Below are 19,765 nucleotides of genomic sequence, written 5' to 3'. Positions count from 1 at the left end.
TATTCAATTTTATATAAACGTAAAAGGTTCATAGTGAGATCATTGTAACCAATTCTAACTATGCTTTTAACCAACACAAGTGTATTTAACATTTTCCTTGGCCTTATTGAATGATTAATTATTGAATGATTACTTTGACGAGCCAGTTAGTCTGTTAATCTTCAGAATATATTGAACGCTATACAGTAGACTCGCGGTTGCACCATGTGAGAGTGAGAGAGAGAGAGAGAGGGGGGGGGGGAGGATTGGGGAGTCCTGAAAAGGACTATCGGTAATTTTTCTTTCTTGAGTGTGTGTGTAGTCCTAAAAAGGACTGTTGGTAATCTTTCTTTTAGCTTATAGTTCTAAAGCGCCGGTTGGAGAGGATGGGTTGTAAGGAGGGGCTTTATACCGCAATGCATCATACATTGTGGCAATGATGATAAAAATGATGATGATGATGATTGCGATTGTGATGACGATGATGATGATGATGATGATGATGATGATGATGGTGTTTGTGATGATGACGATGATGGTGATGATGATGGTGATGGTGATGATTGTGATGACTGATGATGATGATGATGGTGATGGTGATGATGAGAATGATGATGGTGGTGATGACAATGGTGATGGTGATGATGGTGTTTGTGATGATGTTCATGATGGTGTTGATGATGGTGATGATCATGATGATAATGATGATGGTGGTGGTGGTAGTGGTGATGGTAGTGATGAGAATGATGATGATGGTGTTGATGGCGATGATTTTAATGATAACGATGATGATGATGGTTATGATGGTGTATGTGATGATGACGATGATGGTGTTGATGATGATGGTGGTGGTGATCATTGTGATGATGATGATGATGATGGTGATGGTGGTGATGATAATGATGATGATGATGGTGTTTGTGATGATGATGATGATGATGGTGTTTGTGATGATGATGATGATGGTGTTCATGACGATGATGGTGATGATAATGATGATAATGATGATGATGGTGATGATGGTGATGATGATGATGGAGGTGGTGATGACTGTGATGATGATGGTGGTGATGAGAATGATGATGATGATGATGATGATGGTGACGATGGTGTATGTGATGATGACGATGATGGTGATGATAATGATGATGATGGTAATGATGGTGATGATGATAATGAAGATGATGGTGGTGATGATTGTGATGATGATGGTGGTGGTGGTGGTGATTGTGATGATGATAATTACGGTGATGATGGGATAGAATAAAATATAAGAAAGCATAACAAAGACAGGATAACTCATAGCAAAGCATTTATATCATATCAAACTAATCATAAATCTATTTTGCCATTAAAACGCCGAATTCGTCAGTTTTAAAAAAGTACTCTTAACCTATCATTATAATTACAAAAAGTTTGAGGTTTCACTTCTGCAAGGTTAAACAAAAAGAAAATACATTTGATATCAACAGAGTGCAAAAAAAACGGACGGAGTTTCTTCTTTCCATTGTTTCTATACTCAGGCCGACTCCCCGGAAAAAGGTGGGTTACGATTTTTCCTGAATTAGGTCACTTAAACGTAAACTTCTGTTTGTTCAGGGATATATTTATTTAAACATGTTAGGAAAGGAAGGACAAGCGCAGTGAATTTCCTGAATTTTTCCTTAATTAGGTCACTGCTTCCGTAAACTCGTGTTTGTTCAAAGATATATTTATTCAAATATGTTAAACGGAATGCACGGATAATCTATCCGGAATTCAATTTATGAAATATGAAATATCCTTGATAACAGAAAATATGAATGATTTGAATCAACTTGTTATGCCTTTCAAAATAACTTTTATAAAATATTTTCATAGATGCCAACAGCTTTCCATAATTATTGTTAATTAAGTCCAACTTAGAGATAAGTTCAACTTAGGATCTTTGTGAAATACTCCCCTGATCATATTTATAAAGATTATGATATAATCACCAAGTCAAATAAGCATTAAAAAAACAATATTAACTTGTCTAGACAATGATAAGGCTTTTATATTGTATATTGTGTTCTTGTTACTACAACAACCAGGGACTTTATGGGTAATACAGGAAGGATCGCAGGAGGAAGACCAACAAAATGGATTTATGGGGCATTCTTTGCTTTGCTTTAATAGCTACGTTTTAATTTGTATAATGTTTTGGTTGCCAGATTTTTAGACTGGAGTGGTTTGAGAAAACACCATCTTAAATGTTTATTTTAGATCAGGCCAGATATGATTCATAACGCGAAGTGATGATGAAGCAGTCTCGTCGGGATTTAGAGGGTAAAAACCCCGAATCATTCACTTTCTTCTTCTTCTTCTCTCTCTCTCTCTCTCTCTCTCTCTCTCTCTCTTTCTCTCTCTTACTTATACAGGGGTGGTTCCAGGTTTTTGTTGAAGGAGGGGGGGGGGCACAAAAGTGTTAAAAGATGTTAGCAAACTTCTTTAATAACATGTAGCTCATTTGTTAATATATAGTTAGGCACCTTTAACATGTAAAAAGGTGCTTAACAGTTTAAAGGAGCAACCTTTCCTTGCAGTGTTGAACTTCTTTTGTCCTTCTACTTCTCTCTATCTCTATCTCTCTCTTTCTCTCTCTCTCTCTTTCTCTCTCTCTCTCTTTCTCTCTTTATCAACACACCCACACACACACACACACTCTCTCTCTCTCTTTTTTTCTCTCTCTCCATTTTCCTCTCTCTCCATCTCTCACAATCTCTCTCTCATTTTATACAAGCAAACCACATGTGGGAGCAGTATTAATATGTTCTCACAACGTTTCCCTTGGTATGTTGATAAACGGTTGTTATCGAAAAGTTTCCTTTTGAAGTGAAATCAATGGTAAAGAAGCATTTAGAAACTGACGTGTATTTCTGATTAAGTAGCAATCAAACAGAATTTCAGATTTATTCTTGCGATCATTTTGTTTAGTTTGGGCTGAAACAATTACGTAAGTAGCGTAATTATCAATCCCCCTTTTAAAAGAATAACAAAATACCGTCAATATTTACGTTGTGATCTTTTTGGATATTTCTCTTAAAGAGGAGTTTGCAAAATGAGAAGTGAAATATATAGAACCCCCTTGCTATTTCTAGAACCATTTTACTTTTACTGCTGTTTCAATTTCAGTTTCAATTCCAGTTTTTATTTTCATTTCCAACAGAACAATTACGGTATCATCAATTAAAAGAGAATGCACACATTAATTTGCTTTAAGTTATGCTTTTTTTTTTCAAAGTAAAAACTCTGGAAATGGAGGGATCCAATGAAAAGCGAGGCTCGTAGAATGTGGATCCCTCAAATAATGATAATCATAAACTTACGTAATAAATACATATAAATTTGATGATAAAAAGAATATTTATAACAATATGCATATCATAAATTAGGGTGAACATGCAAATGCCAACAGAGAATTACAACGACGAATTACATGACTAGACAGGACACAAAAGCATAAACATAAATATACAAGAAAATTGTCCTAGTATGAGCGCTCTCATTATTAGCACTAAATGTGTTGTTTCAAAGAGATTTTATTTCAGGTCAATTCGTTTATAGGAGTGAATGATGAAACATTGGAAAGCTACCTATTTTCAAAAACACAAAAACAAAAAGGGCATGAAAAGGAATTACAAGGTTCTTTTATGGAATATTTAGTAGTTTTGTATACCATTTAGGGTTTAATTGCTTTCATTTAAAAAAGAAAAAACCTCAAGCTCTTAATTTGAAGACGCGTTACTATTTTGTTGTCTCTAATTATGATTCAGTCATACAATTTGACAGAAAAATGGACCACAAAATGACCCCCCCCCCCGGTTCACCCGCTAAAGGATTAATATGTCTAGACCAGTGATGTGGGATGTGGCTGTGATTTTGAGGAACTTGAACCCTATAAGCTATGCTTTTTATTCAGTTCCTTTTTTCACATGTAGTTTCGAAATTATCTAGTGTAAATGCAATATAAACTTATGCCGTGTAGATGTCTTTATTGTTCATGAATATAATCTTTCTATATGATATAATTATGGTTTGTTGAAGGGATGTCCCATTTGCAGCCAACATCAAGTTATGTAGAACTTCGCAGGAACTATGAACATGTCACGTATGTCCGATCTGTGAAATGTAAACGTTAGCAGTGTCCTTTTATTCAAACCCGTTTACTTTCTAGACTTCACCGCCAGACACTATTGAGTGAATGAGTGACTTTTTTCGCGCAGTAAAAAACGTACGACCATTCGGTACAAGGGTCTGAAAATCAGACTATTACTTAAGAGATTGCGATCAAGTAAGTCGAATTGACAACTATAAATGGTCGTTATTTTCCCACTTCAAGACATTTTCAAGCCCTTTCGTTTTGCGGGAAGTTCTAAATTAGTATTATCTTTCGAATGCCGTTGGAATTTTACAATTTGTTTGGCCTGCAAATGGGACATAGTACCTTTGATGTATTGTTTTAACTAAACTGAAGCTAAACTTGAACTGATGAACTCTCTGCAACCATACAATCTAAGACATTCTGATTAAATCAAAGTCTGGACCAGGCTACAATTTTGATACGTCCGATCCAGTTTATTGTGACGTCACACTGCTACAAAATATAGTCAATATTTAATGCTTACAATGTATAAGGTGACGAAAAGTATGGTAGCAGAGATTTGCCCATATTTGGTCATGCGACCTTGAATGTTGGCGGAAATAAGACCCGAAAATAGGATTTTAGTTCGGAAGCGGATAGTGTTTATATTACACCTTTTGGTAATGGCGTAGCGTGTGGGACCACCAGTATTGAGGGGGCACTGTTGCATTTAGTTTGTGGGGGGGGGGGGGGTGCGGGACATGGAGAGAAAACACGACTTGAAAATAGGACGTTAGTCGGAAACGGATAGTATTGATCAGTAACCTTTAGCAGTCACGTATCTTGGGTGTTATACGGGGGGGGGGGGGGGTGGGGCGGACGGGAGAAGGGATTCGAAAAATGGACTTTAGTCGGAAGCGGAAAGTGTCTATCCTGCACTTTTTTTTGGAGTTGTGAAGCTTCAGTCAAGTCAGTGGCAGTATTAGCCTCTTGTCGATGGCCCTCGCGTTGTTGGAGTCCGTAAATTATGGCGAGCGAAGCGAGCCAGAGAAACCGAGCGCAATCGCTGCGGTCTAGACATGCATAATTCAGTAGGAAATCGGTCTCATGAATATATAATTCAGATCACTTGTCAAGAGGCCCTCGCTCGCGCTCGGTTTCTCTGTCTCGCTTCGCTCGCCAGAATTCACGGACTCCAACAACGCGAGGGCCATCGACAAGAGGCTATAACAGTATCGGATGGGGGGGGGGGGGGGGCGCCGCCGGCAGTTTTATGGATGAAATGGATGTAGAACGATCGAGAAGAAGGTGGTTTGGGATCGAGGGGTCCGTATCATCTTGTTTTTGCGTCGCCTTACGGTCTTTAACTCTCTCTCTCTCTTTATTTATTTATATATATATTCTCTCTCTTTCTCTCGATTCTCCCTCAGTTTCTCGCTCTCACTTTCTCTCTCTTTATCACTCCCCTCTCTTTCTTCCTACCGCTCCCCCTTCATCATTCGATGGAATGGGGAGGATGCCCTCGCTGCTACACCACGTGCATTCCGAATCATTCTCTCCATTCTATGCGACACTCTTTGATCAATTTGGGGGAATGATGTATAGTCTCGAAGATAAAACAGCCCGCCCCCGTAGTTTTTTTTTCTTCATCTTCCCGGTGCGGCGTTTGAATATTAGAATAGAGAAAATAGTGGGGCACACGTTGAACCAACATGAACACAAAATGGGATTCCCAGTTTAAGTGCTACATTGACCTACCTTTTTAGCGATATCAAAATAATTACAAAGTCAATAACGGCAGCAATATGTAAACATATTCTTCAAACACATCGGTTTTCTTTAGGAATGCATGTGGTACATACGTAATTCAGCCCACATGAAATATTTGATTCATGAATTCACGATTTCATTTTCGTTTTTATTTCAAATAAACTTAAACGGACTATTTAACATTATGAAAAGATAATGAAAAATCAGCCTAGCAAGATGATTGTAGACAGACTTTTGTTTTTGTGACAATGTAAATAAAGTTCATGTGAAACTATGCCTCTACACTGTGAAAAGATTCGGCAATATTTTTCCCACACTTTGCCCAACGTTGTGCAAATAGTCAACCCAACCATTTATTGGGCAATATTTTGCCCAGTGGTATTGGTAAACGTCAGTACCCAACTCCACACGTGCATAGTTGTCTTGTATTATGCCCAACATAGCTAGTCAAGATTTTCCCAACAAGTGGGCTACCGTCGTCGGGCAGTTGAAGAGTTTATTGCCCATGCAACAAAAGAATTACCAACGTAACTTTACTCATTTTTTTCACAGTGTATAGTTATGATAATATACCCAATAAGGTTATTCATACAGCAGTTTAAAGATATTTCTTAGTACTCAACATGAAATGTAACAAGAGGAAGCAAAACCCTCTCTATAAAAGTCGATCATTTTCCTCAAAATTGATAGCTATGATAATATACCTAATAAGGTTATTCGTACAGCAGATTAAAGAGATTTCTTACTACTCAACATGAAAACGAATAATCGGAAGCAAAAACCCACTTTAAATGTCGATCATATCCCCCAAAATGTTCACACACATTATTTGTATTGTGCAAGAATAACGAAATTTAATGAACATCCACGACATCTACAGCCAAGTCAGATATAAATTTGAACCTTAAGGGTGGGCATTCTGGATCTATATCAGTCCGAAAATTCGGTGATCTTTGACAAGACAAAAAGAAGAAGTAGAAGAAGGAGAAGGAGGAGGAGGAGGAAGAGGAGAAGAAGAAAAAAGGAGAAGAAGATTATGAAAACGAAGAAGGCGAAGAAGGAAGAAAGAAAGAAATAACGACAGAAATAGAAGATCATCAGCCATCTTTCCTGCCCCCGCCGGGATCCGCCACTCAAGACTACTAGACACACCTGCGCTCACTCCAAGAAAATAAACTTCTACGCTGTTTAGTCGGAAACAGCAGAGCGGAACTGTTTCGGGGACTCACCACGGTAACCGGACCTGAGGACGCATAAAAGCCAGGAATTTGTCGAAAGGGACTCAAAATTGTTACCGTCCATTGTGAAGCAAAGACATGGTCTGACGTTTGGAGGCAATCTTTTATCAAAAGCTGGTGGACAAAAAAAAAGAAAAAACCGCCTTGTAACACTTGGATGATTATCTACGAAAGGTGCTTGATTTGTCTATTCTAAGAGCGCATCGGTCCCTGAAAGATTTTCTTGTAATACCTGCTTAGTAGTGAAAGTGAGCGTCAGAGATTTGGATTCACTCGGCTGCCAGATCACTTTTGGATTCGCTTCAGAACAGATCGCTATTCCCATCGCGTTCAAGCAAGGAATAATATTTACTTTATATTATCAGCAACTGTGAAAATAAACCATCACCATGTTCGCTAGGTTAGCACAGCGCGCATTCTCCGTTTCGGCCAGGAGTTCGGCAAACCTTCTCGGAGTCGCGTCATCGGAGGCGACGTCGATGACCACCACGGGCCGCATCGGCAGGTGTTTGAGGAAATCGCTGTTGAGGAATTTCCCAGAAGACGATCTGCTTAGCTGCTTCGACAACATGAGTATACAGAAGAGATATTTGGGAACGTCTGCGATGAAGACAACACCGGTTGTTCCTCAGCTTCAAGTCTCAGCAGGTGAAAAGCTTAAACGAATAAGGAAAATCTAAAGTAGTAATGGTAAAATCATAAATTCGAGGGTACCTTCTTATGGGATAGACGTTTATCTCCGCAAGGATAATAGCCTACTTTTACGAAGATACTTCAAGATATATATATATATATACAGTGTGTATTATAGACTCCAGTCGTCGTGTTTTGTTCTATTCAATAATGTACAATATGGGGCATCTTGAAACGTTGATTAATAACAATGGAGGGGGGGGGGGGGAATGATTCCATCTTCTTTACATGTGTTGTGACAAGGTAATGTACCTTGCTTGAATGTCTTGGTGTTTATTAACCCCATATAAAATACATGATACTGTAAATGTATATTATTATGATAACATAGCCTATATAATAAACTTCACCTTCTGCCTGCATTTACTAGGCAACTAAACATTTACGGTCACAAATTAACCGTGAAGTAAAATTAACTGACTTTAAGAAAAAACAAAAATGACGAAAGGATCTTGACCAACCATTTTATTTTCTCATTTCTTGAACAGACGACTATGAAGTTGACCCCGAACTCGTTACAAGGTACGTTGTCCGGCCGTCGGAGATCGACGACTGCGGCGACATCCTGAAGCTGGTACGAGGGCTCGCGGAGTGGGAGGGGACCATTGACCAGGTCGAAATCACCGAGGAAGGTAGATACAATCGCTTTAAAAAAAAATCACTTTAAAATTATTTTTTTTTTTAATCACTTTTGTTCCCGGAACCATCCGATAACAAGTTGTAAATTATCTTCAATATCACTCTTTGCTGTTGATTGTTTTGACATTTTATGATTGTATCCCTACTTTTGTTTTCTTTCTGTTTTTATTTAAATACAAGACATGCCCCTAGATCTTTCTCTATGCGAATCTATATATCTGATTTCAAACAGCGATAGTCTTTATGGATCAATAGCATTGACAAGTTTAAAGTATGGCGTGTTTTCTCGCATTTATACAATATATTGGTTTATGACAGATACCTCACAAGTGTGACCTCTCTGGAGAATAGGCATATAATCCTCATACTTTAATGATCCTCTTTGTAGATCTGAAAAAAGACGGCTTCGGATCGAACCCTTGCTACCAGTGTGTCTTGCTCGAGGCTTTTGAAGATGATGGTGACCACAGTGTCATAGGCTATGCCATGTTTAGTGGGGGCTACTGCGCATGGAAGGGGCGCACCATCACGTGGGAAGACCTTTTCATTCATCATGATTATAGAGGTGAGTTATATCCCTAACCAACAAAACTAACACTTATATATATCAAATCAAACAAATACCAGGAGAAAAAAATGAAAGAAGATAATAAAATATCGTCATCCTCAGCAGCACGACTACCACCACCCCACCACCATCACCACCACCACCACCACCACCAACAACAACAACAAAATGATAATAAAAATAAGCAAGGTAATATAATTTTAATGATAATAACTCTCTTAAAAATGTACTTGAAAATTTGATTGGACAGAATACATCTTGATGGAAAAGGAAAAATTTCATATCAGTTTATCAAAACCCAACTATATCACAAAAGGGAAGACAAACATCGAATAGAGAAGATGGAAACATGGCAATGAAATATTGCTTTTGAATCTATGAGCTTTTATTGACAACTTTCCTTTGATCTTCCGAGTCAATGTAGGTTTTATATCAATCCTGTCAATAGATTTAAATTTATCTTTGGGCCAAGACTACTACAAATGTTAATTTTAGTTTTATTCTAATTCTCAAGATTGTTATCGGCCTATTGTTTTGGTCGCATATCACTAATATTCTGATTTTAATTTTTTCTTTGCAGCAAAAGGACTTGGGGCTGTACTACTCCATGAAGTATGTAAGGTGAGTTTCATGATGTTTGGGTCTTGCAAATACAATTTGAGAAGAACAAATCATGGTAGATCTATAGAGCACCAGTGCTGATCAGTTCTTACATATTTTGTTTGAGGTTGTATATAAACTAGGCCTACTATATTCTTCTAAAGGAAAACAACAAAATTGTTATCATGTTATGTAAGTGAAGATCATTTTCAAATTGTACCAAATAAAATTCAAATCACACTTAAGAAACTAAATGTTTTCATTTCCACAATAACAGAGAACTAATGTGTGAAAATTGAAGTCATTAACAAAAAAATCACCATCTATCACCTAATCTTCTCATGAAGCCATCATGATAATCCTGTATCATCTCTCTTTCAATTTTTAGATGGGTTATCTGGACGGCTGCAAGTACATCAGCGGCTACGTCGATATCGAGAATGATCGGGCAAAGCAGTGGTACGAAGACATCGGATTCGAAAACCAGACTCAGAAACATGGCTACAACATCATGTCCATGGCCGGCAACTCGCTGCAACATTATGTCACCGACCACAAACCCATCGAGAAGCTTGGAAGGAGAGGCGTGCATGTTTCGTCGCTTGTTACAAATTGAGTTTATCATCTTATTTCCAACTGATTTTAAAGACAAAAGTTGAGTTGTGAGATTTGAGAACCAGACTCAGAAATATGGCTACAACATCATGTCCATGGCCGGCAACTCGCTGCAACATTATGTCACCGACCACAAACCCATCGAGAAGCTAATTGGAAGAAGAGGCGTACATGTTTCGTCGCTTGTTACAAATTGAGTTTATAAGTTCTTATTTTCCACTGAATTTAAAGACAAAAGTTGAGTTGTGAGATTTGAGAATTAGACTCAGAAATATGGCTACAACATCATGTCCATGGCCGGCAACTCGCTGCAACATTATGTCACCGACCACAAACCCATCGAGAAGCTTGGAAGGAGAGGCATACATGTTTCGTCGCTTGTTACAAATTGAGATTATAAGTTCTTATTTTCCACTGATTTTTAAAGACAACGTTGAGTTTGTCTTTCAATGTGCAATATTACAAGTATTATGTTTTCAAATGTATATATATTATATCAATGAAGTAGTTAACACGTCATGAGGTCTCGGTTTTTATGTTTAAGTTTGAAAGAAGAGCACGGATAATATTTCTTTAATGATATTTATTATACAGGTGATGTGACATATTCCTGTATAACTTTATTTGTTAGCATATTGTATTCTGATATCAATAACACTTCTTTGCCAACACGTAATGCTGATAGTAATACCGCGTCGAGTATTATTTCCAAAAAAAAAAAAAAAAAAAAAAAAAAAAAAAAAAATTGTGGGGGGGGGGGGGGGGAGAAGAAGCAGAAGAAGAAGAAGAAGAAGAAGAAGACGAAGAAGAAGAAGAAGAAGAAGAAATATTACAACGATACAGACGTACGGCTGGATATCACATCTCCATATATTTACTACAATATATTTTAGTTCAATGCAGTTTCTATACAAACCTTGCAGTCCTATGTCAACAGCGTGAAAGAACAAAACTGTGAAATATGAAATTCTTCGATCTAATTTGATATAGTTATGGACAAAGGTCAAGGGAAAAGTCACTTCAAATTGCGAGTGGCGAGCTGTTTAAACATTCCAATCATATGACGTCACAATGTCAAAGACCTTGCTCAGATGCTGTTTTCTCTGCACGGCTTTGGTGTACTCAACGCTCGAGCCTATAAAGAGAATGTATTCTGTAAGAAAACAAAACCTTGAAAAACTATTTATGCAAGCACGATATGATATTTGTGTATTTATTTATTTAAAGTATTTAAAATGTATGTACTACTTTCTTATCACATGTACATTTTGACTTCGCCTCATATTTTGTAATGAATAAATCTCCCTTTTTATGAACAATAATACATAATCAAGAGTCTAAGTATTCTAATATGAAAAATACTTCACAAGTGAGTTACTTGTTATAACTCATGGAATCAACATTATATGGAGTGGAGAGACAGAAAGAGACAGAGAGAAGAAAGACAAAGATACAGAGAAAGAGAGATAGAACGACAGAGAGACAGAGAGAGAGAGAGATAGAAAGACAGAGAGATAGAAAGACAGAGAGACAGAGAGAGAGAGGGAGAGAGAGATTGAAAAAGCCTAGATAGATAACAGAGAGCGTGTGGGAGGGAGGTGTATATATTAGCGAGAGATATTGTTTTTTATAAGGCAGATACCTTTCCAGGTAAGAGGAAAAGATACACTCAATACGAAATTGATGTAAAAGAGGAAATGAATACATGAAATATGAGAGGAATTAGGGATCAAGGTTGAGACAGGGAGCGAGAGGGGAGAGACCTCACTATGAACATGACAGACAATGAAAGCGGACAAAATATACAGTTCCTCAGGAAAACAAAGGAACATCCCTTCACTGCTATTATGTAAAAATGTGTAGAACAGGTGAATATGCATGTGACACCTGTTCTACACATTTTTACATAATAGCAGTGAAGGGCTGTCCCTTTGTCTACCTGAGGAACTGTATATTTTGTCCGCTTTTATTGTCTGTCATGTTCATAGTGCCTAGAGATGGACGGGGAATGAGGGAGGAAAAGAGAGAGAGAGAGGGGGGGAGAAAGAAAGAGAGAGAGAGAGAGAGAGAGAGGAGAAAGAAAGAGAGAGAGAGAGAGAGAGAGAATGGGTGGGGGAGGTGTAAATTCCTGCATTTTTTCAATATTTTTTTTCCAACTATCACACCATCTTTAAAATGGTAGGTCTGGAAAAATACTACACCCGAAAGATCGAATGCCGTCAATTAAATAAAACAGTATTCACGTACCGTGTACTCGTCTATGACAACGCAACCTATGACAAACGATGCTAAAAGCTGAACGCTACGAGGAATTCTTACTTTATTTTGGAATGCACCAGAGTTATCTGTGGATTCGAGTTCAATAAACGCTTTGGATTCTACCAGAAAGGTGAGAACATGGTTGATTTCCGGAATCATATATCTTCGTCATCACGAATACATGCCGCTGCGATTGTTTACATACAGTAGGGAAAGTGCATGTTTGCGAAACGCCCACTTTAGCCTAGTTATCAGACTGAGGGGGAAATTTATTGTTGATCACTCTTCGTGGCGTGTGCGTTCCGTCAGATCGGGGGGGGGGGGGGGGGGGGGGGGGAGGAGTGGGTTATATTATCAGAAAGATGTTTAAATCTGGTAACAGTGCGAATCTGAATTATTTACTGTATACTCTATGTTGAAATAATTGTTAAACATTGTGTTTCATATTGTTAATGAGAAGGAAATAAATGTTAATAAAATACCAATATTACGTGGCAGTCCTCGATTGATATTGTTTCTAATACTATTGTAACCATAATTAATCGTTGTGGGAAACAATATTTGCATTACCATTTCTGATATTCTTTCTTCATTCTCTTATTCTAGCCCCTCCTTCTCCTCACCTTCCCTCTCCCTTTCATCCCCTTCTCCTTCTCTGAGTCTTTTCCTATTTAATTTTCCTTTTCTTCTTCCTCTTCTCTTCTTCCTAGTATTCATTTTATTCTTCTTCATCATCTTCTTCTTCATATTATCTTTTAATGTTAATTATTTTCTCCAAGTGCACCTTAATATTCACCCAAAAACTAGTATTGTGTTTACTATTGTAGGCCTAGCTACCATTTATTTTTGTAAAATTCGTCAAACTTCCGTTAATTTTGTTAACTCACATAATTCTCTCATTTGCTGAATCGTACACTAAAAGCAGTTATTCACATTATTTTCTACCGTAGGTTTGATTCAACATTCATTGACATTTTATTGAAACGTAAAGAACTACATACACTTTCTGCAGGATACATCATTACAGAGACACCTTCGACACCGACATGGCTTCAGTCGACGAATATGCGCATGATAAGGAACCCATGGTCATTGATCACGGATCGTTTGAAATACAAGCGGGGTTCGCCGAAGAAGACTGTCCTCGGACCGTCTTCCAATCCATCGTCGGAAGACCCCGGCACCAAGAGGTGTTAGATGATCTGGTAAACAATTTTATAAGATGAAAACGTGGATCCGAATCTAATGATTGGTTGAAAGCGTACACGTGACCAAGCATTTATTTTGCCTCACGCATAATTTGGATAATGACGGTCATGATTCAATTCTAATGACCGGTCATTAGTAAAATCATGTTATAAAACATCATTTTATATAACAAATAAAACAAGTCATAATCTTATAAACCAAGTAATACACAGCATTTTGTTCTGGCAATAGTAAAATTACCGCCACTAGGTATCTTCAAAACAGACCAAACACCCTCGGCTACCGCCTCTGGCGTGTTAGACTGTTCCAAAGGTACCTTGTGTGGGTAATTCTTACTAATGCCCTCACTGCTGTGTATTATTTGTATATTTAAACTGATTTGAATGAGGGGGCGGGGGAGGTAGGGTGCCTTCACAAAATAGGCGGACAGGATATGGCTTACATTTTCCAGTAAGCAAGCGATTTAAAAAAAAATAGGACAAATAGAAAGAGAGAAAAGGTTACTCATATCTCTAAAAACTGAAATGTTAAATGTCAATTTAAAAGGGCCGAGGAGTGACCACTCTTTAAAAATGTCAGATTGTTTCTTTTAACCTGCTAGATTCAACCTTTATAGTATTGGATCCAGCATGTTCAAAGTGTTAATCTACCATTTTGAAAGAGTGGTCACTCCTCAGCCCTTTTAAATGGTGATTTAACATTTCAGTTTTTAAAGTGACTGATTTGCCGTCAGCCTGCTATAAGAAAATTCCCCAAGTAGTATGTTTCTCAATATTTTGTAATGATTATATAAAAATGGCTTGTATTGTAAATAATTTTATTTCATTGTAAACTAATACTCTCAGCCTTCACTGCTGGTCATCATTTCAATAAGTAGACATCCATAAAGATAAGTATATATCAGATAAGTAAGTAAGTAAATAAATGAATGAATGAATATATTAATACATTAATAAGTAAATAAATGATTCTTTTCGCTTAGACTACTAAGCTCAACTTTCGGGATAGCTATGTCGGGGAGGAGGCACAGAACAGGCGGGGAGTGCTTACCCTTACCTACCCGATCGAACGAGGTATTATCGCCAAATGGGATGATATGGAAGCCGTTTGGAGTCATACATTTTCTGAAATAAAGTTCAACCCACAGGACGAGGGAGCTGTGCTGTCACAAATACCCAACAATCCAAAGCCAAACAAGGAGAAAATGGCTGAGGTAAGTAGGAAAATACGGATCTAATTATAGAGTGTGGGTGATGGGAGCTGGGCAGGGACAGTTCGACTGGTCTTAGAGTGAGTTTGAGTTTGAGTTCGAGTTTGAATTTGAAGTTTATTATCCAAACAAAAAGTACATCAATATAACAATCAAATGTGAATGGTTAACATCGAAAGGATAAATGGGACCAGAAAATATTCTACATCTAGGGTAAAAATGTTCTGTGATTAAATACAAAGCTTTGGTATTTACACTAAATAAGAGATAAAGAATTATATAACATAATATTTACAAAAAGACAAGAACCTTGGTTCAAAAGGTAGATTTCTAAACAACCGGATTTCAATGTCAAGCCTGTTAAGTATTATATAACTTCTTCCTCTTTTGTTTTTCGATTGAGGGGTCATGATTATTGCCATACAATCATTTCCGTTGTGTGTGAGTGTAATGTCACCACTGTGTGCTGCATGACAGAAAACAACAAAGCCAATACCCCCCCCCCATCAACGTAGTATTAATTAAAGACACTGGCGAAAGTGGCGCCACCCCCCCCCCCTGCACCATCCCAGTCTACCCCTCAAATGCAAGAGTCCGTGTGGAAGATGTATTTGGTGTTACACCAAATTTATACAACTTTAATATATTTAGTATAAGCTACACTTCAAATTGAAATGATAAATAACTTCAAAGTACGAGTGACAAGGTTTTAAAAATTGTAGATAGCAACCATACATCATTTTGAAAACTCCGCCACTGCTCGTCCATTTTAACAGTTGTTTAAACACTTTAATTTTTAGAATGCTTAAGATGTATAGTGAAACTCAGGAAGCTAACTCGGTGAACATGCAACCCTTTTTGTCCAATTATGTAGATATTTTTTGAGAAGTTCCAAAGCCCTGGGATCTGTCTAGCGAATCAGGCTGCTCTTGCCCTCTTTTCTTTGGGTAAGACGTGCGGACTCATCGTGGATTCTGGACATGGCGTCACCCATGTAGTGCCGATCCATCCAGAGAACCCCCTCCCTCCTACTACTCTTCAAATGGACCTTGCTGGCGGGGACTTGGACGAAGCTTTGTTCTCTCATCTTGTTGACGAACATAAATACAACGGTAATTCAGATTCGTATGTTCTTGATGGTTGTGTTTGCGTGATACAATCATAAACACAAAATATGAGGAAAAAGTTGATGGTGTCATGGTTCATGTTTAGTGGTTCACTCACTTGACTCTCAATACAAGGGTTGAGGGTCCGAATCTAACGTCCCTTCACAAGAAATTAACAAAAGAAGAAAGTCTCAGGTCTAGTTTTTCATTTGTTAAACGTGATCTAAGACCCAAGGTCACAGGTTTAACTGAATTAGTAGACAACGTGTATAGAATACGGACCGAAGCTTAGCCCCCCTCTTTATGTTGACACGATAACTTTGTTTCTCCACAGGTAGACTAACGGACCTCCGTGTCGTCAAGGAAAAGCTTTGTTACGTCGCGCTCGATCCTGACAACGAAAGCCAGGCCCGTACACCACCGATGTACTCTTCCGATCAGAACACCTACGAGCTCCCCAGTGGCGAGACGATCACCGTCGACCCCGCAGAGCGCTATGGAATCCCTGAAGCTCTCTTCAATCCAAGCATCATCAAGAAAGACTTCTTTGGTATTCACGAGATGGCCTACAACAGCATCAGTGGCCTTCAGACCGATGTCCGCGAGGACCTTCTTAGGTTGGTCTACCTAGTAGGAGGTTCTACGCTGTTTCCGGGATTTAAGGAGAGAATGAAGCGGGAGCTGACTGCCTTAGCTCCTCCCTCCATGAAGGTCTCTATCGTTGCAACCCCTGACAGGAAATATTCCGTCTGGATCGGAGGTTCCATCTTTGCTTCAAGAAATCCTGACTATATTGAAACGCATTGGATTAAGAAACAGGAGTATGAGGAGATCGGACCCGATGTGGTCCATCGGAAGTACCTATAGGTTGTATCCGCGGATGCTACTCCGCGATCTGTGTTCTATATCTACAAACCCTGGCTATTTTCGCGGCAATCTGAATTTGAATGTGTATATCATGCTCACCTAATAATTATGTTTCAAAACAACCTAGGCTTATTACGATGACACAATTCAGTCGGGGTCGGGTTTTCCGAAAATAGATTTATACTGACGTTACTGACTTTAAGCAGATTACTTTGAAAATGCCTTGTTTGTCTACCATTTAATATGTTTTGCATAATATATGGGAGACGTTTTATCGTGAAGAAGAAAACAATCTTCACAGAAAGTTTTTAGAATGTCTTATGTGACATGGTTTATATAGATACTTGACTTGCAAGTTTTATTCTGTTTATTTTTAAAGGTACATGTCGTTGGCCCGAAGGTTCACGATTCCAAAATACCCATGTTTTTTTTTTTTTTTAGGAATTATGAACCTATAAGTTTGTAGAAAAAAGAGTGCTATCCTTCTTTTTATATGTCTGTGTATGTATTGAAAAAGGTAATGAATAAGTAAATAATGGTAAATGATCATAAGGCTTTATTTACATAGGGTAGCCACGTTAGTGCTAATAATGCTCTTCCAAAGGGCCCTGTAATTACCCCCCCCCCCACCCCCACCACTTATAAATATTATGAACCCATCTTGTACATCGGGTCAAGAGGGAGAAAATAATGTGGGCAGAATAGAATATTCAAGGATGTAAGCAACCGGCAAAGTTCGAACCGAGGACCTTTCATAATTATGAGAGTCAAAAGACATCACCAATATACCGTGGTGCCCCCCCCCCAATCATTGGGAGACTAGATAGATTTGCATTTAACATAAGTAAAACTAATTAATACAAATGGATGATGTCTCATTATCATTTTGATAAATACTATTAATCCATACCTATACGAAAAGGAAATAAATAAATAATCTAAAACGTCAAACGGATGAACCCTTCCAAAACACGAAACCATTCCTTAAATTTCAATTTTGCTCTATTATCAATGTCATCATTCTGTGTATTCCTGTTTGATTGGAACGTATGAACGTGTACTTATTCATGAAGTTTATTTCTTGTTAATAATTATTTTTTCTGTTTTAAAAATATTGTGGTTTTCAAAGCGTACGTCAATCAGGGTAAGAAACTGATAGTCCTATTTCATAAAGAACATTAAAATCATATTTACATCTCTCTTCGATGTAGTACTGTATCGGCCAAAATACCTTTAAACAAACAAATCACCAGTTAAATTTTACATTTCCGAGCGTGAACCCTTCTCTCTCTATATTATATCTACAAGCTATATTTACCACTCTCCCCCACTCTCCATTCCTCTCACTCTCTTTCTCTCTCTCTCTCCCTATATATATATATATATATATATATATATATATATATATATCTCTTTCTGTCTCTGTCTCTATCCACAAGCTATATTTCCCACTATCCTCCCACTCTTCACCCCCTCTCTCTATATCTCACCCTCTCTCCCTCTCTCTCTCTCTCTCTCTCTCTCCCTCCCCCTCTCTCTCTCTCTCTCTATCCACAAGCTATATTCCCCACTCTCCCCCACTCTTCATTCCCCGTCTACCGTCCACAGTAATGTTGCTGCCAGGGCCATATTTAGAGGCATATTTCTGTATGTATGCCATAGTGGGCTTTAGCCTGTTCGAGAGCACATGCCCCTCCTCTGGAACTAGTTGTATACCAAATTTCCTTATTTTTTGTTTTTGGGAATAGCCATTGATATTATGTTAAACATTACCACACTCGTGTACAAAATAATTTGTATCAAAATGTATTATACTGCATATACATAAATCTCCATATACATATTTTAACTATTATTATTTATTTGGCATTTCAAACATACAATAGAAGGTACAATAGAATGGCACATAGAATACAAAGTATGAAAGAAAAAAATTGGCTTCCCCTGCTGCACCTCTAACCCGTAAGTCATTTTTTCCGACTCCAGAAAATGCATCAGGGGATGCCTAAAATATCATACATAATCAGATTTAAAAAAACAAAAAAACAAAACTAATTGATGACAATGATAAACTTAAGCTTGATAAATTGCAATATGTTATCTCAGGTGTCACTGGCATCTGTCTAAGTGAAGCAAAAAAGAAAAGTAAGTATATGTTGTATATATATATATATATATATATATATATAATTCGGGACTGTAGAATACATTAGTAGAAAATGATATTGAAAGACAGAGCTTAGCGAAGTGCTCAGCAGATATGTACAAATTTATAGTAAGATACATTCTCCTCGTCCAATTGGTAACTATGGTAACACGAACCAAATTGCTAACTTTAATTCTGGACCTAACACTACACCTAAACCTAATCTCAACTCTGACCAAAAGTGAGAATCGAAATCACAACCGAAGCCCTGGACCAGATTTCGTTTGTTTTATCTTCTTTTTTTTTACAACTGAGTTCATTCATCATTTTCCCCTTACGTCCCACAAACAGCGTGTTACGCAAAGTCCTTTCGCACCGGGCCATGCGTAGAGTTGCTACCGACTACGTACGCTGCCCTACGCAGGCCTACGTAACTATACGCTGAGGGACGCAAGGGGTACGCATGATGGGCGCAAAAAATAAACGTGTTTAATTTTGTTGGCGTACTTTCGGCGTAGACACGAGACGCAGAAAGTACGCATGTTTGTACGCAAGTCTACGCAACAGTACGCTACCCTACGCCAGTCCGACGAAGCAGTAAAAGCTGGCGCACACAGTAAGCAACCGTACGCAACGTACGCAAACCTGTACGCCAGGCGTAAACTTACGCAACACTACGCGTGTAATACGTGATAGTACGCGTAGGAACGCCAATTGTATACGACGTAGGTACGCGTTGCCTATGCACAGGGTACATAAACATA

General features: G+C 38.0%; 2 protein-coding genes across 4 annotated transcripts; both read left to right on the top strand.

Moving 5' to 3' along the window:
• Positions 1–7,196: 7,196 nt before the first annotated feature.
• LOC115923031 (diamine acetyltransferase 2-like) lies at positions 7,197–10,913 on the top strand. Of its 3 annotated transcripts, XM_030983074.1 has the most exons (7): positions 7,197–7,737; positions 8,271–8,414; positions 8,810–8,986; positions 9,570–9,610; positions 9,978–10,173; positions 10,370–10,427; positions 10,624–10,913. In XM_030983074.1, the coding sequence occupies exons 1-6, from the start codon at positions 7,479–7,481 to the stop codon at positions 10,399–10,401; spliced, it is 849 nt and encodes a 282-aa protein (XP_030838934.1). In that variant the 5' UTR covers positions 7,197–7,478; the 3' UTR covers positions 10,402–10,427; positions 10,624–10,913. The 3 variants fall into 3 exon arrangements, with proteins under 3 accessions (XP_030838934.1, XP_030838933.1, XP_030838932.1); XM_030983073.1 differs by having other exon boundaries at positions 10,370–10,913; XM_030983072.1 differs by lacking the exons at positions 10,370–10,427; positions 10,624–10,913 and having other exon boundaries at positions 7,199–7,737; positions 9,978–10,363.
• A 1,357-nt stretch (positions 10,914–12,270) lies between these two features.
• On the top strand, positions 12,271–17,942 carry LOC593521 (actin-15B). The gene is made up of 5 exons (XM_011683245.2): positions 12,271–12,593; positions 13,476–13,668; positions 14,655–14,885; positions 15,757–15,994; positions 16,323–17,942. Exons 2-5 carry the CDS (start codon positions 13,510–13,512, stop codon positions 16,853–16,855), a joined length of 1,161 nt encoding a protein of 386 aa, XP_011681547.2. The 5' UTR covers positions 12,271–12,593; positions 13,476–13,509; the 3' UTR covers positions 16,856–17,942.
• The last annotated feature ends 1,823 nt before the right edge of the window (positions 17,943–19,765 follow it).

Source organism: Strongylocentrotus purpuratus, unplaced genomic scaffold (genome assembly GCF_000002235.5).
Source record: "Strongylocentrotus purpuratus isolate Spur 01 unplaced genomic scaffold, Spur_5.0 spur5_scaffold_13, whole genome shotgun sequence".
In the NCBI taxonomy this organism is placed as follows: Eukaryota; Metazoa; Echinodermata; class Echinoidea; order Camarodonta; family Strongylocentrotidae; genus Strongylocentrotus; species Strongylocentrotus purpuratus.
Note: the sequence above shows the minus strand (reverse complement) of the source record. Positions and strands in the feature narration are given on the sequence as shown.